Here is an 18,709-nt window from a genome sequence, read left to right as displayed (position 1 = left end):
CAAAATTTTAAACTTAAACTCAAACTACGGCGAATGTAACTGGAAGGTTTATCCATTTATATCAATCACAAATGGTACATATTATTGCATAGGTGTGTTCCCCATATTTTTGAGTTCGGGTATGCTCCATTTAGACTAAGCTCCAGTTACTCCATTTAAGGTTTGAATGCAAGACATGTGGCAAAAAAAATTCTATATAAAGTAGGTTTATGGGTGCACATGATATCAAGTATTGAGAAAAATGTGAATTTCATAAAAATAAGAAGAAAAAAAAAGCCTCACAAAAAGTAAAATATAAATTCAATAAATGAATTTTTTGTACAAAAAATATATAAATAATTGAATTTAACTCTGTTAATAAAAAACCAAAATTGACGGAAAATAGCAACCGATATATATATATATATATATATATATATATATATATATATATATATATATATATATATGCGCGTTATTAATGAAAAAATGCATCCTAAAAATTCATATTTTTTTTAAGATCCATTTTATAAAGTAAACAACTTTTGTAGACCACATGGTCTAACTTCTAAGTATGCTTATACATCAGATCCCAACCATTAATTTTTCAAGTAATCAAAGGTTCAAAGAGTGTTTGTATATGGGTGCACAAATTTAACGATTTGTGTACCCTAAATGCCACCTATGCAGTGATGTGATAACACGTCTGTTCTTTTATCAATTTTTAAAAAGGTTAAATTATGTTTTTGGTCCCTTAACTATTTAATTAGTATCGTTTTGATCCCTTAATTAAAATTTGATTTATTTTGGTATCTTAACTTCTTTCCGTTACACATTTTGGTCATTTCAGTTAGTTTTAATTCAAAAACGTTAAATTTTCTTCATTTTTTTTTCTAGAATTTATCTCAAATTTTTGTTGTTGAAGGTTGATGAAAATAATATGAAGATGAAGAAGAGGAGAAAGAAGAGGAGAAGAAGATGAAGAAAACCTAACGTTTTTGAATTAAAACTAATCGAAAGGACCAAAATGTGTAAGGAGAAAAAGTTAAGATATTAAAATAAATAAAATTTTAATTAAGAGACCAAAACGATACTAATTAAATAATTAAAGGATCAAAAATGCAATTTAACCTTTTAAAAACTACAATGAATTGAAATGGAAATCACAGTTTTGTTTTACTTTATATACAATCATAGCTGATTTTTACATATCCTTTTTGTTATCAAAGCAAAATACCATGATTGATTGCTCACATAAATTTATCAAAAGAAGATTAAATTGAAAATGCTAGGAGATTTATTCTCCAGAAAATACTCAAGACCATTGAATTCAATCGGGTGGAAGCTTAAACATGCGTTTCTAATTCTTAGTCTAAGCACTTTGGCCAGAACTTCAAATTAAACAGGTAATATCTTTACATATGGTATACTTGAAACTTTAACAACTAAATATGACAAAATTAAAATACCCCTTTTTTGCTTTTGAAACGCTAGAATGTTCCCTCTAAAACAGGATCTAACACACCCATGCTTGGCAAATAAAAGAGGATTGAATCATACAACATTCACCATTTGCTGCGGTTTTGCCAGAACATAAATATCCGATTCCAATTTTATGTGTTAAGCTGCCTGAATGAGATAAGGATTTTCAAAATATTTCTTCAATATATCTTAACTGCTACAATAAGTTACAACCTAATCTTTGGTGCCGTTTGTATCATCTCCCTCAGCTAACTGATTTTGCTTCTCTTGTTCCACTGTTGAAAAATAAAAAATCCATTATAATGTCTCCAAAGTCTACATTCATGGAACAAAATCAATTCAAACGAATGTGTAGTATAAACAAATTTTAAAGTCTAACAAATGTGTAGTTTGTTTATCCTACTAGTACTAAAAAAAATTACGGATAAAAGAACCTGCAAAGACATGGCTATGAAAAACTATAGCCAGCGGAAATAAAAGAACATGTGAGATTTGAAATTGGCAATAACTAAGGGAAATGCTAACACGTGCCATGTTAAGAAGCCTAAAGAAGAAAGTTCGTCTTGGGATTGATGCATTCAACACATTGAAACTTGAAAAAGTAATTTTTTCTACATAAAACTTACCAATTATTTCTATTTTAGAATCCTTAACAAGTGCCCTAAGTTAGCAAGACACTAATACTAATTCATTAGTCAGAACATGAAAGTCAATCTAAGAGAAGTACTGACCAGATATTATTAGTTAAGCAAAAATGCACTTTAATTAGTCACAACACTTGACTTTGATCACTCAAAATTTTAAAAGAGTTGGTGACAATGCCACCAATTTTGTTCCAATTCTGTTTCATGGACCATCATAAATAGTAAATATGACAATAAAAATGTAATGACAGCGAAAATGACTTGTGAGACAAAGTACATATTCTCTATGGGAGAGTAGTAATATAGTGCTTTAGAAGTCTCTCCGACAGATTTCAAATTACTCTAGAACACCAGAGAAAATCAGTGTTTTTGCAATCAGCATTTCATGGATTCACTGTAATCATAGAATCGAAAATGGTGGATCACATTTTGACTTGAGTAAACAGATTCAAAGCCTAATCCTAATCCAACGGTTTTGATCCGTTCATTACAGCTTAAGTTCTAAACTACAGCAAATCCAGGTGAAGTTATTCTATCTAGAAAAATAGATATCATCATATTTATAGCCTCCCTACTCTCTTTCTCTTGTGTATTATCAAAAGTTAAAAACACCCATTACCCAACTCACCATTCATCGAAAATGTGTCAAACAATGAAAGCCAAATAGTAAGAAAAAAAGAAACGTTATTGTAAATGTAGGAAAAATAAAGTTATAACATTCATAGACATACCCATGAGTTGATAGAGAGCTTTCTGAGTTCGCTTCTCAAGCTTATCAAGCTTCTTCTGCACATCTCTTCGCAGGTCCCAGTTGGGTTTCTTGGGAGCAATATTGAGAAACGGATCCTAATAAAAGGTAGATAAAAGGTAAGAGGCAATCCAGAGTAAGGTCATGTTTGGATTGAAACATTTAAACTTATCTACTGACATAAACACTCATAAAATTGCTTGGGGGGAGGTTATACAAGCAGTTTATGACATGGCATAAGCTGTTTTCAGCCTATTTCCATAAACTCCCCATGATAACTTATGAAAACACCTTCCAGCTTGTATAAAAACAATTTGACATAGATCTGTTTGGATAAACAGCTTAATTTGCAGCTTATAGCATAATTGCTTATGTATAAGCCATTTCTATAACAAAAGATAAAATAAGGTTAAATTGTTTTTGTATAAGCTATAGGGTCTGTTTGGCAAGTACTTTTTTTGAGCTTATAGCTTGTGTGCTCATTTGACTAAAAAGACCCGTTTGGTAACCATCACTTTCTCATGAGCTGATTGCTTATAGAGTTTTTGGATAAGCTAATTCGAGTAGCTTATGGCTTATCAATAATTTTACCCATGGATTCTTAATTGAAAAAAAAAATTAATTAAATATATTATTTTTATGTGATTTCATATTAACAAGTTAGTTAGTTCAACTGTTAATTTTACCAAACCCTACAAATTCAATCAACTAGCTAATTTGCTATCTACTCTAAGCTAGCTTATCAGCTATTCGTTATGTTTTACCAAACAAAGCCATAATCTATTTCCATAAGCTATCTTTGAGAGAACATGTCACAAGCTGTTTTGATAAGATCTCCCAAACAGTAGCAAGTGCTTATGCGAGTAATATAAGCTCAAATAAGGTAATCCAAACAGGCAGATAGTTATACATAAACACTTATATAATAAACGCTTATTAATTAAGTTAATCCAAACAAGGACTAAGAGAGAGTTGAACTAACCTCTTTAGGTTTTTCCTCAGGCTCAGGAACAGAAACAGGATCTTCAAACTTCGGAAGCACAGCAGGTGCAAGCTTCCCTTCTTGAAGATTCTTATCATGAGGAACGTAATTACGAAACTTCATACTCAGCTTTTCCTCTCCCTCTCCACTACAACACAAAAAACAATCCAATTCAAAAATTTCAATTAAATCATTCAAATACATGACATTATTCAAAATTCAGAAGAAAACAAGTTGAATACATACTCTTTTTCTTCTTGTTGTTCATCATCGTCTTCGGAAGAAGTAGGTGGTGGTTGTGGTTGTTCTTCGTCTTGATTATTGGGTTCGGGTTCGGAGGAATTGGATAATTGCTGAGCGGCGCGAAGAGCTAGGAGTCTTTCACGGCGGGAAGCGACGGCTTGCTCGATTGATTCGTCTTCGGTACCCATCTTTCAACTCTTTCTCTCTCTGATTCTAATTCTCTACGCAAAAACCCTAACACCCCACTTTTCTTCAAACTCAATCACCAAATCCCACTATAATATACACTTTAGCTTTATTTATTTTCAATTGTTTTTAATTAAAAGCCCACAAGTACTAGTTTATAAAATATTAATATATTTCATCTTAATATAATTCTTTAATATTGTATGTTACTTTTTTTCTACCAATTTAACTATACAATATTTCACCTCCAAACACATGCATTGTCCCAACCAACCGAATTAAGTTCACGAGGATGTTTAATGATTTATTGAGAATGTAAAATAAATTACACAATTATTTAATCTTATCTAATCATTATTTCACTTGTTACATGTTTCTTTTTAATGTTTTTAATCAGAGGATGTTTCTACCAATTCTTAACACTTCTGATTCCTCTTAAAAAAAAAAAACAGAAGTGTTAAGAATTTTAAAATAAAAATTATGTATTGAAATTTATGAAATTTATATTAAATATATAATTTTTTTAATCATAAGTGCTATATAGAAGGAGAAGAATGGCGACAAGCCAAAATAGTGGAAATCATGCTATGGAAAGCAAAACATGGGGGAGAGAGAATTCAATTAGTTAATGGAAAGATAAACATTTAAAGGTTGTAATTGATTTGTCAATTCTCATGAGTTAACATGCGTAATATTACACGTGTTAGACAAACTTTTTTTCAAAATATTTGAACAAATATCTATATCCTGAGTTATAATTAGATGCATGTGTAATTTTTTTTATTTGGATTACAATGTTATTGATACGAAGTTTACACTACCGTTTAACAATGACTAATCTTCGTTTACTTAAAAAAAAAAAGACTAATCTTCGTTGGAACACCTATGAGACACACAAGTAAGTTCTCCACTCTCAGCCGGATTTTTTTCATACATATAAGTCAGAAATCGAACCTCTAACCACATGCTTATGGGGCCTAAGTCGTCACCTGTCACTTGAACCAATCCATTGTTGTAGCGTGTAAAATATTTTTACCAGTAGTAGTATAGAGTGATTAAACTCTTAAAAAATTTCATACAAAATATTGAAATTAACATATGTCATAATATTTTTAGAAAAAATAGATATGCATATCTATGTAGTAACATATGATTACATACGTGTGAATTGACAAACTATAGGCATCCTTTATTAATCACCTTATTTTTAATTATGAATCAAATGAGTTTACTTTGCTTTGTCAAACATAAACAAACTACATGTTGAAGAAGCTAGAATGACTAACATACACAATGATAATCAAGCCAGTCCGATATGTTGTCGAATAAATGTTGTGAACCAAACCAACAATGATACAAACAGAAGACAAATACAAAAATACTGCGAGGAACTGCTACAATAGCAGTTTAGTATTCATAAAAGAATCAAGTTTACGATGTCCAACTATAAGAAAAATCACATGAACTAAGGCAAACTCTCCCCTGATACATTTAAAGTTTCAGCTTGAAGTTACAGTTGCTAGCCTTGATGCTTACAAGATTATTAGACGATAAGCTATCGACCACCAATTGACATCGACCCAAAACTTTCACCTTCTTCAACTTCAACCTCCCAAATTTGATAGCAATTGGTGCATGGATATTGAGATCCAACGGAATTCTTCCTGTCTGCTGTTGCTGCTGCAAAGCCGCCATTAACGTGTTTCCAGACTGAACTTGACCTGTTAACGACACATTAAGCACTGTTTTGTTCTGATGACCTTGGTAGAATTTAGGTAAAGACCCTTCACAAAGCTTTGTGTTTGTGTACAATACACTCAACTTCCCTCCTTTCTCATAGTAAATACCAATCTTCTTGTTTGGGTTGGTTGCTGTGATCTTCACATCAAACTTTGCATACAGACTCAAGTCAAAGTTAAGTCTCAGATCACTTATCCTCAGTGTATCAACTGAGTAATTGGGAAGCTTTGGTTTGAAGATGAGGTAAAGGGCTCCTGCAGTTGCTGCAATGATAATGAGAAGAAGGAATAACAAGCTTATTGTCCAACATATACACTTGCAAAAACAGCTTATTTTTGGCTTTGAAGAGTTTATTGCTGGCATAGCATGTTGATGCAGTATTGGAGGAGGCACATGGATAACCTTTTCTGATCTAGAGGAACCTGGAGGTACTAATGGTGTCCTAGGGTGTGGTTTTGTTTCCACATTCATAGGGTGGATTCTCTGTCTCTGATGATCTGACATGAATACTAGTTATTTGCTTAGTAGTGTTCTCTCAGATTTTTGTGATAAAAAATGGTAACACCCTTTTGTTGATGCTTTATGCAGACATTCCTTATTTGAATACTAATTGTGAAAATACTGTTGGGGGTGGATTGGTTGGTTCTGCAATATGTACTGTGGTGTGTGGCTACCTTCCTTACCTACAAACTGTGTAAAACACCGAAAAAGGTAGTGGTAGTTCAGCTAAATATGTATACTGTGTTGACTTTAGACAAGCTTGGGTTCCTTAAAATATTTTTCTTTTGTTGAGTATGTATGACAGAAACGATTCCTTAGCTCTAACTAACCCATAACAGTAACATTATATGCACGTAACGTATCTTCATATCACTCTTTATTTTGCCACTTTATTTTTTGGCACGAGGTGATGCATGTGAAAGTGTCGTGCACACCAAGCATTATGTTTTTAATCTACAGTAACAAATACATGGCATGTGCTGGTAATTATTGCCATAACTGATAAGATACGCATATTGTACATTCTTAAAACCTGCTTCACAGTTAAGGAAACCTTACTTTCACATTAAGGATGCGTGTCACACATTGTAGAAGAAGACACATACACTACAATATATGGGCCCGGATCATCTACAGTAAAAATATCAGGCTGTTTCATGTTGTGATCAATTTCAGCTATCGATATGAGATCAGACAATTGAGATTAATAATCGTCTGACACAGTTACTATGGGTGAATATTATTGTCTTGAGAAAATCTTAATGAATATTATTAACCAAACAACTTTGATGTCTTTAAAGACAAGAATAATTATATAGCACAGGTTAAACTGCCAAAACAAATGGTGCAAACAAAAAGTACCTTTGTCTTTGATTTCCAAAATAAAACACTTGTGAATATAATCTAGCTGACAGTAGCAATAGATACAGACTTTACAATAATAAGCCAAGCTATGAATGTTGACAATTTGCCATTTTAAAAAAGACGAAGAGAAAGGACCACAACTGTTATGTTCTATATGAAAAATGTGCGATAAGAAGATTATAATTTATAAGCAATTGAACCAATTATTATTGTGATGTTGCATGCTGATGCTATGCAAGTTTTAAAAGAAATAAAGGTACAAGTTTTATTCAATTTCAATCTCTTGTGGAGCAGCTTCAGTAGTTGATTCTTCTGCATTGGTTTCTTCTTCACTAATATCAGAAGCTTCAACAGTCCTCATAACCCATTCCTTCAGAGGTTCCTCATTCAAATCAAGCCTTAAAATACCAGCAAATATCCCACCTAAGAATGCCACTGGTTCCTGCAGATTAGAAATAACAAAAGTTTGAGAAAAACAAAATAAATTTTTTAAATCCAAGCAATAAACATTCCTGAGGGCTGAACAGAATGCTTTTCAGCCTATAGAATTGTGATAAAATTGAATGTAGCTGCATCATAAGAACCAGGGATAGTAATTCAACTTACCATCCAGATAGCAACTTGTTAACATATTAAAAGACAGAAGAATTACATTTAAAGATTACATGTATTGATAAGAGATAGAAAAATATATTATAGTCTACCTATATACAAGAATATTCATTCCAGCGTTATTACAAGGGTTCATTGCTAATAATATTGATCAAATTGACAAATAAATAAGTTCATGGTGAACTGGAGAGCTTTTCGGACTAAATCTTGTCATGCTTTATGACAGTGGAGGAATAAATTTCTCAGGAAGGGTGCGTCTCTTCCAACTCCTAAATTACAGTCCATGATTAGATTGTGGTCACCTCCGTTGGGTTGGATTAAGCTTAATAGTTAATACGGGGCTTCTAAGAGTGGCTTAATAGTTAATACTCATGTAGTGCCTATATTGTAGAGCTTTGTAGTGTTTTGGAGGGATTGTAGTTAGCCTGGTCTTATGGGTTTCGAGCTATTGAGTTCAATATTGACTCTCATGTATTTGTTAAGAACCTCAACCATTTCTCCAATGTCTGTTGAGCTTGGTGGAGTTTGCTGCAATAGAATAGAAGACTGCTTGAAGTGGATTGAGAGGTGAAGGTGTGTCATCCATATCGTGAAGCCAACTCAGGTGCTGCTGATGTCTTAGTTAATATAGATTGCAAGATGGTTCTACTTTGATTTATTATGAGCATTGGCATGCTATAGTTGGTTTGTTTCTCTTACCTGACTTTGTTGGAGTTTCTACTCAGCGTTGAATTGCTTTGAAGTTCTGTAATTCTGGGCTTCTACCCTCTTTTTATCCCAAAACGAACTGACAAATAAATACATAAATTGTAATGGTTCTTTTTTATTAGGACTCTGTGTGTTTTTCTACAGCAGCTTGTGTATGTATGCTTGTCATATTCAGTTTTACACCCAAAGGAACATGACTTTTGCATCACAATTTTCAGTGGTAACATGGTTTGAAATCAGAAAATGAGACAGCCATATGATAATTTAATCCAATGCAAAGATATTTTGATTAAATTGCACCCCAAGTAGTATGAGATGGAGAAACAAGACCAAACAAATTCATCCAAAGTGCAGCAGACTAGCAGTAGTATGGAGAAATTCATTTTAACTTATATCTAGTTTAATAATGTGATGTTTAAGTTGATAGGTAATAACTTGTTTTAAACTTTTTCGTCAATGTATTTTCCACCAACAATTTTATATGCTGATAACTCATTTGTTCATGAAACAGATAAACATAACCTGACTTATAAAGTTTGCAACAAAGGCCACAGGGCACAACTATATGGAACAACAGCATGCTGATTTTTGCAGACAGACATAAAAGCTCTATTAAGCTGATTTAGTTTAAAATTTGGACCAGATGCATTAAGTTTTGTTGACCAAACTTTATCTTGTATATGGTACCGGAGGAGTATTAAATGGAAATAATCTGAACACAAGTGTTAATACACGAATAAATAAGCTAAAATAAATAAAGAAGAATCTAAAATACCTTGACAGCTTCTTTGACGAGAGGGTCTTGTGCAGGATTGAAGAAAAACGCTGTAATTCGACTCCGATTACCCACTCGAAGGGGATTAAAACCTATGCTTCTGGTTCTGGTAATTCGACTACACGAAATTGATGATGGTGATAAAAACCTACATTCCTGCTGTACAATCAATTGAATGAAGAGAAAACAAGAACAGTAGATAGTAAGAAAGAGGAATAATAACAACAATAATAACGGACCTGAGTGCAGGATAATTGAAGAGGAGAAACAGAAGACGAAGTAGAGAGAAGAGACATCATAGCAGCTCGCAACTACCACACTAGCAGCAGCAACTACCAAATCAATCCGATTCTTATGGGCGCTGTTTTCCCACGGTTATTTTTTATTTATTTATTTTTTATATATTTTTCAAATTCATTTATTTAGTCTTTAAAGTATAATTATCTCTTCCATTTAATCACTAAAGTATATAAAGATAATAAATAATCTCTAACTTATATAAAAGTCATCCCTTTGGTGTATTTTTATTTTTTTATCAAAAATATTTAGATGAGTTAGACTTCACTCTAAAGATGATTTAAAAGATCAAATAAAAGTATTTACATATCATCTATTAAAGAGGTTATCACATTGACAACAAAAATTGAACCCATATCATGGATATGATTTAAGTTATAATCAACTTTAGTGTAAGTTGTTAAGGGTGCCCCCTAATATGGACCTCAAAAATAAAGGTCCATTGGTAGATCTTTACATATTACTTGCTGCAACCGGTCATCCTCAATTTAGTTAAATAGTTTAATTTAATTAGCCTTGAGTGTGTCCTCTCCATCACTAAGCTCAATTCTTTCTTTCACTGCACGAACTCTCACCTTCCTTCAAGCACCAACCGGCGTGAAGCTTATGGATGTAAAAAGAGAAGAAGCCCTTGATAGTGATACAATGACTTAACCACCAAACTTAGAGACTTTGGGTTACTATTTTATTTTTATTTTTAATTCTTCATGGGAATCGATTTTTATTATCTAAATGGGATTAATAAAAATAAAATATCTGAAGTATTGTTTGCTTTTTGTTTCTGTCAAGCAGCCAGCCAAGAGATTACACAAGGCAAAAGTAAAAAATTAAGCCAACATATATGAATTGAATGTTATGTACTTTTCGTAAAACAATTTTGAGCAACTAGACATTGAACAAGAAGAAAATAAATGAAAGGCTCAAAACGAAATAGTGATGATGAAGTCCAATCTCAGTAGATCTGTATAGAAAATCTTCCATGGTTGTTTTCGAACTCCACAGATTTGGCTGCAAAAACTCATTCTCTTTTCATTCTACCAACCCTCACAAGTAAACTCTTCAATGCAGATCTATGCAGGTTGGGAAGATTAGAAGCAAGTGAGTTGTTGTTCTAGTGGGGGCCGCATGGAATGAATCAGGATAAGATTGGTACTAGTATTTACACAATAAATTCTAGTAATTAAAGTGAGAGTAACCGATTGCAGCCAGTCATTTAAACAGGTCCATCAGTGGACCTTTATTTTTGAGGACCATATTAGGGGCTCCCGTTGTTAAGATGTTAAAAATTAACATGGCAAAATTTTATATACTTTAGAGATTTAAATGATGGCTTTTTCTAATATGAACATGTAAACTAGTTTTGCATCAAATATAATTTTGTTTTTTCTATTAGATCAATAAGTCACGTCACTTTTTATTTCATTTAATATAATGTGAGACTTATTGATCTAATGATGAAAACAAGTTTATGTTTGGTGCACGATTTATTGTGCATCATAAACTTGACTTAAAATGACATATTTAGATTCTTTCGAGGCAAAATTGAACACAATTATACTTTAGGGTCTAAATTTATTCATGTCTTTTTTATTTTGGTCGAAAATATATTCTCTACAAAAAAATTTATATTTACAATTATACTTTAGGGTTTAAATTTATTCATGTCTTTTTTATTTTGGTCGAAAATATATTCTCTACAAAATTTTTGATATTTATAGCAGGCATGACAACAAAATCCATACCCGTGGTTACCCGCCTGAACCAAATCCAATTTGACGGGTTTTCCCCGTTTTGATTGAATTTGGGTATGGGTATGGGTTTTTCCCGATCTCAAAACACGGGTATGGGACATGTAACGTGTATATAGGTACTCACCCCGAACCCATACCCAAACCCGTCCCAAATGTAAAATACTACTTTATGTTGATATGTTATATTATTTTGTTTGATAATTGTCATGTTAATAAAAACTACCATTGATATTTAAAAGATCAACTAAATAATTTTGTCTAACAAATGTGAAAGTGAGCTTATTGTTGGATAATATATTACAACGTTGCTCTTGGGGATGCAAAAAAACTTCTATTTTTTATTAAAAAAATTATTCAATGTGGGGACGGGGATGGGGCAGGGATACCCGAACCCGTCGGGGACGAGGATGAGATTCAATTTCTCATCCCCGTTGGGTATGGGTAGGGTAACGAGTAAGTATATGAGAATCGGGTATGGGGACGGGGAAGGTAAAACCCATCCCCACCCCGCCCCATTGCCATGCCTAATTTATAGGAAGAAAAATTTAAACGATTTTTAGTCAATTTTTTGTGTTTCATTTTTGTCTTGTCATTTTTTTGTAGATAAAAGTTTGGAAGACAAAAATTTTATTGTCAATTATGCATTGGCTAAATATTAATGTCTATGTGTTTGAATCATTACTCTAGGATGGAAGGACGTAGCAAATGTCCAGGACGGACACGACTTCTTCTAATGCTAGAAGACCAGTGGAAGAGACCTGGGACCAGAGCATGTCGTGAAAGAAGCACACTGAGTGGGCGTGCTTTGACCGTGTCTTCGGAGCACAGTTGAATGTAGATATCATGAACGCGAGGTGTTGGATACCAGGCCGAGAAACCCAACACCCTCTGTGTGCCGATCGCTAGCACATCCAGGGGGCTGGGCCACCTCGAATGGCGTGAGCCGCATGCGGGGAGACCCGCACGTACGGTTTTTAGGGAGATCTGGTCAAAAGAATAAGAAACTAAATGTCAAGTTTCTTGCAGTGGGGGAGACCCGCACATATGGTTTTGGCTGTCACTAAATGTCAAGTTTCTTGTAATGGCATGTGCGTAGACCCGCACGTACGGTTTTTAGATGGAAATGCAGCAACACTTCATGATTTTAATTACATTTTATTTCTTTTTTGTCACAAGAATAAACATAAGACAAATAACTTCAATACCACATCAATAGTATATATATAAAATAAGGTTTTTTATGTCACGTGTCACTTCCACGTTTATTCTCAATATTTTTATTTTTTCAAATCATTATTTTATTACGCATAAATATCTCAACAAACTTTTGGTTTTATCCACTAAATATTTGATTTAATTTTTTTTATTGAATTCCTAATATTTTACGTAGCGTAAATATCTCAACGAACTATATATAATACTTTTTTTTTGACAAGATAATACTTTTAATCTTATCCATTAAATATTTCACTTCATTTGTTAAATAATTTTTGGTTTAATGAATTAATGACTACTTCAATTTCAGCATTATTTGTTTCAATAAATTTAGTTTTTTATTTGTTTTAGAATTTACAAATTTGTTAATAAAAATTTGAAGATTTTTTTTATTTTCATTAAAACTGGTTTTTTTCTTTGAAACTTCGATATTTCTTTGAATTTTCATCATATCCACTAAAAAATGCATACTGCCAAAAACTATTTTTAAAGTTAATGACCAGTATTTGGTCCAAAAAAAAAAGTTAATGATGAGTATGATTTTTGAATGTCAAATATGCTCTACTTATTTTTGAATGTTAATTAATAGTAAAAAAATCTCTAAATTATTGATTGTCAAAATCATTTTTATTGAAGTTTGTTACAAACGGAGTCTATGAGGTTGTCGTTATAACTTTTAAATAATATCACTTTAAAGAGTAGTATCTAAAAACAATTTCAATTCAAAAGGTATTAAGATTATGTTTATTATCGGAGGGGGGAGAAAATAAATATCAAAAGATAAAAGTGATTTTGTAACAAAAAAATCCATTTTATATAATTTTATCAAATTAAATTAAATTGTTTTTTTTCTTCAAAGAAGTGATTGTTATTCTGATAAATAAACACAAAATTGATTATACTTTTTTAATAAATTCTCTAAAAAATTGATTACACTTTTTAATAAAGTATTAAAAAATAATCTCTAAATTATAGAATGTTAAAATCATTTTTCTAATCTATAAAAAATGAGTCATACAATACACTTTCACTTTGACAACAAATTACTAATCAAACAAAAATGATTAATTAGGAAATTCATTGTATTTAATTTCAAAATGAGAAGATTTTTATTTAAATAATACGACATTTGTGTAATTTTGCTAATTTAATAACGGGTAAGGATTCCTACAAGTCTGGGTATTTAAAAAATATTTATTTTATTTTATATGTGTTAATAATTTTACTAAATCTAATTAATTGCATCAGCTTATGCATCTATTCATTTACATGTACTTAAAATATGTTTTTTATTCTATTTAGGTGTATCTGTTAAGATACTCGTCCTATACCGGTTTGTGGTGAATTTTATTTACGGATACATGCAAACCGAATTTTGCTTATCCTTAGGTATATGTCTAACCCGAGCAACGCCGTGTAAATAAATTAATTGTAAGAAATAAAAAATAACACACATAACCGCAGATAGACACAGTAAAGATTATTAAACAGTAGCTAGTTTGTGTTGGATTACGAGGGACAAAGATCATCCATATTTGGTTTACAACTCTCGTACAAATAAATTAGACATCATCCTTTAATCTAAAACTTTTATAGATCGACAACTTATCATTGTTTACTTTCAGCAATATAACATTTCTAACTTACACCTATTACATATAATAACATCACCGAGAGGTGCATATATGTTAATATATAAATGAATAGGCATAGAATTAAAATGAATTTAGCTAAGTTGATTGAAAATTTGCATAATATATATATAATGACCGAGATTCAAACTTTAGAAAAAAAAAAAAAAAAACGAGTAAATTGACAAACATACTTTCAACAATAAATTTAGTAAAAAAAAAAAAAAAAAAAAATTCAACACTAAAGACACATAAGCGCAGACTGATACGGTGATGATGATTCTAGCTGGTATTAAACGGATATGCATAGAAAATCAAAGAACCAAAAATGAAAGTGAGTAGTCATCATCTTATATAACGACGTGGCTACCTTGCAACATTTCACAAACCAGGTGTCCTACTTCCACCTATAGCTTCGATCAATTCAACCTCTATTTGGCTCATATAATGCAACACCCTACACTTTTCATCCATGCAAAATTGCCAATATAATCTAATCAAGTCTAATAAACTTTTCATCATTCATTCATAGTCACATTAAATTAGTTGTGTTGTTGTTGAATATTCTGGATCCCGGTCTCAAACATCTAAAAGAGACTATAATTAAATCTTTCAATGGCAACTAGAAGATATGCATTTGGAAGGATGGATGAGGCAAATCATCCAGATTCCATAAGAGCAACCGTAGCTGAATTTTTCTCAACTTGCATCTTTGTATTTGCTGGAGAAGGCTCAGCCCTTGCTCTAAGTTCGTATATATAGTACCATATTATATATCAATATGAATATATACACACTTTATGATTAATTTGTGTGTGGTTGGTTGAATTGTAGGGAAGATATACAAGGATGCAGGTGCATCATCTGGTGAGCTATTGGTACTTGCAATAGCTCATGCATTTTCACTATTTGCAGCTATATCATCTAGCATGCATGTATCTGGTGGACATATAAACCCTGCTGTTACTTTTGGTGCTCTTCTTGGTGGTAGAATCTCTGTCCTTAGAGCTCTCTACTATTGGGTTGCTCAACTTCTTGGTTCTTTCGTGGCTGCCCTCTTATTGAGGCTTGTCACTAATAACATGGTATATAATATACTCATTTCTCTTGTCAAAAAAGGAAAAAACATTACTCATTTCTTTCCAGCTTCTTCCACTTGTGTGTGTGACTTATCAAGTGACTATTAGTTAATTCGCTATATATATACCCAAGAAAAAATTATAATAAAATTGGATTGGATGGGGTAATTGTAAATTTTAGGCACATCGAATGTTTTAATTGAATGCCTTAATTTCTAAATTTAAAAAAAAGTTAAGAACAGATTTAAAATTTATTGTACTGTGGCTGCCTTTTGTAGAGACCACAGGCGTTCAACGTGGCATTTGGTGTTGGTGCTGGGAACGCTCTTGTACTTGAGATTGCCATGACATTTGGTTTAATGTATGTTGTCTATGCAACTGCCATTGATCCCAAAAGAGGAACCATTGGCACAATTGCACCCTTAGCAATTGCACTTGTTGTTGGAGCAAACATCCTAGCTGGTGGACCATTTGATGGAGCATGCATGAACCCTGCTAGGGCTTTTGGACCTGCTTTAGTGGGTTGGAGATGGCACTATCATTGGATCTTCTGGGTGGGTCCATTTCTTGGAGCTGCAATAGCAGCACTTTTATATGAATATATTATGGTTCCAGTTGAGCCTCCTCATACTAATCCGATTCATCAACCTTTGGCTCCTGAAGATTATTAGTTACTTTTATTAATGTTTGTGTTATGTAATTTTGTATGATGTTGTGGAGTATCTGTATACCCAAATCTTCGTTTAGTGTGTAGAGGTTGTTCTCTTCGGTACTTTTTAATAAAGTGAGTCCTGTTTACTCCATTAAAGTTAAATGTAAATGTTAAGCATTATATGTGTAGGATTGTTGCTATTAGTTTTGTTTTGTTCCAGCACACAACGTTTAGATGTATTGTCTGTTTTGAATATAAGTTATTTGTGGTTTATAAAGGTACATGGTTGGGTTGTGGTGCGTGCACGTTGTATATAAACTATATCGGGTCGATTTTGATCAAATAAATTTTATTAGATTGAATAAAACTAAAACTCGTATCTCTCAATGAGAGGGTTGGATCATAATGACATTCTATTTTTTCGTTTTTACATACACCAAATTTTAGCATTTGAATTAAATTAAGATACTTATACATTTGACACCTAAAAATCTTGACTACTTTAAAACGAACAAGTGTTTATTATTTTCTTCAAAGGACCACGGATTAAAATTAGAATTTCTTTATAAATGAGAACCAAACTACTCTGAGTTTTTGGTTTGAGTTCAACCAAACAATTAAAAATAAAAAACATAAATGATACACTCTAATTATCATAGTAAAGAAAATGACATTTTTTGAGTGAGTGTCAACTCCTAGAAGAAAAGAGACGAAGAAAATGACACTCGAAAGTGAGACCTTGTTATGATTCACCGTAACAGAATTGGTTTTCAGTTATATTATATATAGCGCATAACAACTTGCATGTCTAGTTTTCCTTAAAAAGACGTGCATAATCTAATTTGTAAAAAAAAAAAAGAAATTAAATAATAATCTAAGAAAAGAGAAATAACTTAATTCAGGATAGGAAATAAATTAAACCATAAAATTCGAAAAGAGTAATAATTAATTGTAATCAAGTGCAACTCTACTTACTCATAGAATTCTTCATTTAACGAGGTCCAATCAATAAACCAAATGATTCATATGAAGTTATAACTTTGGTCAAGTCGATTGGGTTGATCCACATCCATAAATACACCTAAAAATGTACGACAATACACACACATATGGGGAGCATATTTTCTCCGGAAAAGTCCAATGAGATCTAAGTCACTTATTTTTCACTACTCCATACAGAATCTTCAATATTGAAGTAATTGAATAGTATTGATGTCCACTGCACGGACATATATAAACTCTCATTTTAATCTCAAGAATTGTCGTGCGTTGAAAATGTCACTCTATATCAATTAAGTTTATTAAAAACTCTTCAAATACTAAATGTTATTTATGTTGGTCAGGATGGCATAATTTTGATAGAATCTTATAGTACTCATCCCTATACACGCAATTTATAAAAATAATCCAAAAATAATCCTACTTACGTAGCAACTTCAATATCTATATCTATACATGTATTCTCTGGGTTCTATGTACTCTTATCCATACATACATATCCACTAACCAATACTTAAATTGGCAAAATCTATCATGTCGTCCTTTATCATATCTTTTAAGAGCACAAGATTTTCCTTTTTCAGTTTTTAGTTCAAAAAACAATGATGTTTATGTTACAAATCAAAATATTATACCTTTTTTTTAAACAACCCGCCGTAAGCAAAATATTATACTTACTCAAACTTTATTAAACGGTGCTATACGTAATATAAATGTGTTTGATTTTTGTTAGCTATATTGTGTTGTTCTTATGTTGCATCCTCAATTTCCGCCATAAAAAAAATATGGAGTGATCCAGAATGCAGAAAGAATCGACGACGAGAGAAGAAAGATTTTACCTCAATGTGAATAGAGAATGGATGATGTGTGAAAAATATCAAATATATGACAATGTAAATGAGTTTTTTATTGGCTGTATGTATGAACTAATCTACTATAAATAAGACTAGAGAGTTCTGAACCTCTCCATTTTTTAAAATAAATGGTGATATCTATTACTATTGTTTTGTTGTATAAATGTTTAATTTGGATAAAGAATGAAGTAGCAACTAGCGAGAGTTCTAAACTTTGTTGATGTAAATGTGAAAATCACGACCAATTTATGGTTGTTACATTTGAACGAGAATATGACATTCTATAATTGTAATGAAAGTAAAGATTTGGGGGGCATTTGTTGAGGGACAAATTTAATTTGTATTTTTTTATAGATGGAAATGCAGAAATTATAGCAAATGTTAAAATGCTACAAAAAGAGGATTATGGATTTAGAAAAATAAATGAAAGAACTAAAGTCCTACTCGACATAGAGCAAAACGCATGTCGAAGACAAATACGCAATCCTTCAACAAGAATGTAGTGTTGAAAGACATAAATTAGACTGATACAATCGTGGATGACACTGCAATAAGGGTTGCTTAATATATTCAGAAATCACATCTACATTATTATAACGATTGTCAATTCTTTGTTCACATGTTATTATGTACTTTTCTTGTCAAATTTACATTCAATGTCCTTACTTTGATGTTCTTTACTTTTCTGCTATTTACATTCATGTTCTATATATACATTTATGCATGTTTTAAATCTTCTGTAATCTAAACATTATAAAAAACTATTT

The 18,709-nt window shown here is 31.9% G+C and overlaps 4 protein-coding genes across 5 annotated transcripts; 1 reads left to right on the top strand and 3 right to left on the bottom strand.

The window, feature by feature from the left end:
- Positions 1-1,275: 1,275 nt before the first annotated feature.
- Positions 1,276-4,359, bottom strand: LOC25484545 (coiled-coil domain-containing protein 12). The gene is made up of 4 exons (XM_013613391.3): positions 4,082-4,359; positions 3,836-3,983; positions 2,837-2,951; positions 1,276-1,736 (listed from the first exon to the last, which is right to left on the bottom strand). Exons 1-4 carry the CDS (start codon positions 4,264-4,266, stop codon positions 1,675-1,677), a joined length of 510 nt encoding a protein of 169 aa, XP_013468845.1. The 5' UTR covers positions 4,267-4,359; the 3' UTR covers positions 1,276-1,674.
- Positions 4,360-5,551: 1,192 nt separating this feature from the next.
- On the bottom strand, positions 5,552-6,940 carry LOC25484544 (NDR1/HIN1-like protein 6). Its single transcript, XM_013613390.3, has one exon. The coding sequence runs from the start codon at positions 6,506-6,508 to the stop codon at positions 5,756-5,758; it is 753 nt and encodes a 250-aa protein (XP_013468844.1). The 5' UTR covers positions 6,509-6,940; the 3' UTR covers positions 5,552-5,755.
- Positions 6,941-7,347: 407 nt separating this feature from the next.
- Positions 7,348-9,867, bottom strand: LOC25484543 (UPF0426 protein At1g28150, chloroplastic). Of its 2 annotated transcripts, none has more exons than XM_013613389.3 (3): positions 9,704-9,867; positions 9,465-9,620; positions 7,348-7,811 (listed from the first exon to the last, which is right to left on the bottom strand). In XM_013613389.3, exons 1-3 carry the CDS (start codon positions 9,761-9,763, stop codon positions 7,635-7,637), a joined length of 393 nt encoding a protein of 130 aa, XP_013468843.1. In that variant the 5' UTR covers positions 9,764-9,867; the 3' UTR covers positions 7,348-7,634. The 2 variants fall into 2 exon arrangements, with proteins under 2 accessions (XP_013468843.1, XP_024637122.1); XM_024781354.2 differs by having other exon boundaries at positions 9,465-9,623; positions 9,704-9,861.
- Positions 9,868-14,813: 4,946 nt separating this feature from the next.
- Positions 14,814-16,370, top strand: LOC25484542 (probable aquaporin TIP-type alpha). The gene is made up of 3 exons (XM_013613388.3): positions 14,814-15,106; positions 15,193-15,443; positions 15,716-16,370. The coding sequence occupies exons 1-3, from the start codon at positions 14,974-14,976 to the stop codon at positions 16,106-16,108; spliced, it is 777 nt and encodes a 258-aa protein (XP_013468842.1). The 5' UTR covers positions 14,814-14,973; the 3' UTR covers positions 16,109-16,370.
- Positions 16,371-18,709: the final 2,339 nt, after the last annotated feature.

This window comes from Medicago truncatula, chromosome 1 (genome assembly GCF_003473485.1).
Source record: "Medicago truncatula cultivar Jemalong A17 chromosome 1, MtrunA17r5.0-ANR, whole genome shotgun sequence".
In the NCBI taxonomy this organism is placed as follows: domain Eukaryota; kingdom Viridiplantae; phylum Streptophyta; class Magnoliopsida; order Fabales; family Fabaceae; genus Medicago; species Medicago truncatula.
Note: the sequence above shows the minus strand (reverse complement) of the source record. Positions and strands in the feature narration are given on the sequence as shown.

What these genes read in the sequence shown, in the direction of transcription:
- LOC25484545 (XM_013613391.3), bottom strand. Translation starts at nt 4,266, where the DNA reads ATGGGTACCGAAGACGAATCAATCGAGCAAGCCGTCGCTTCCCGCCGT. An exon ending in GAACAACAAGAAGAAAAAGA is followed by an intron (nt 3,984 to 4,081) that starts GTATGTATTCAA and finishes TTTGTGTTGTAG; the next exon opens with TGGAGAGGGAGAGGAAAAGC. An exon ending in AGCTCTCTATCAACTCATGG is followed by an intron (nt 1,737 to 2,836) that starts GTATGTCTATGA and finishes ATTTTTCAACAG; the next exon opens with TGGAACAAGAGAAGCAAAAT.
- LOC25484544 (XM_013613390.3), bottom strand. Translation starts at nt 6,508, where the DNA reads ATGTCAGATCATCAGAGACAGAGAATCCACCCTATGAATGTGGAAACA.
- LOC25484543 (XM_024781354.2), bottom strand. Translation starts at nt 9,763, where the DNA reads ATGATGTCTCTTCTCTCTACTTCGTCTTCTGTTTCTCCTCTTCAATTA. An exon ending in TTCAATTATCCTGCACTCAG is followed by an intron (nt 9,624 to 9,703) that starts GTCCGTTATTAT and finishes TTGATTGTACAG; the next exon opens with CAGGAATGTAGGTTTTTATC. An exon ending in TCGTCAAAGAAGCTGTCAAG is followed by an intron (nt 7,812 to 9,464) that starts GTATTTTAGATT and finishes TCTAATCTGCAG; the next exon opens with GAACCAGTGGCATTCTTAGG.
- LOC25484542 (XM_013613388.3), top strand. Translation starts at nt 14,974, where the DNA reads ATGGCAACTAGAAGATATGCATTTGGAAGGATGGATGAGGCAAATCAT. An exon ending in AGGCTCAGCCCTTGCTCTAA is followed by an intron (nt 15,107 to 15,192) that starts GTTCGTATATAT and finishes GTTGAATTGTAG; the next exon opens with GGAAGATATACAAGGATGCA. An exon ending in GGCTTGTCACTAATAACATG is followed by an intron (nt 15,444 to 15,715) that starts GTATATAATATA and finishes TGCCTTTTGTAG; the next exon opens with AGACCACAGGCGTTCAACGT.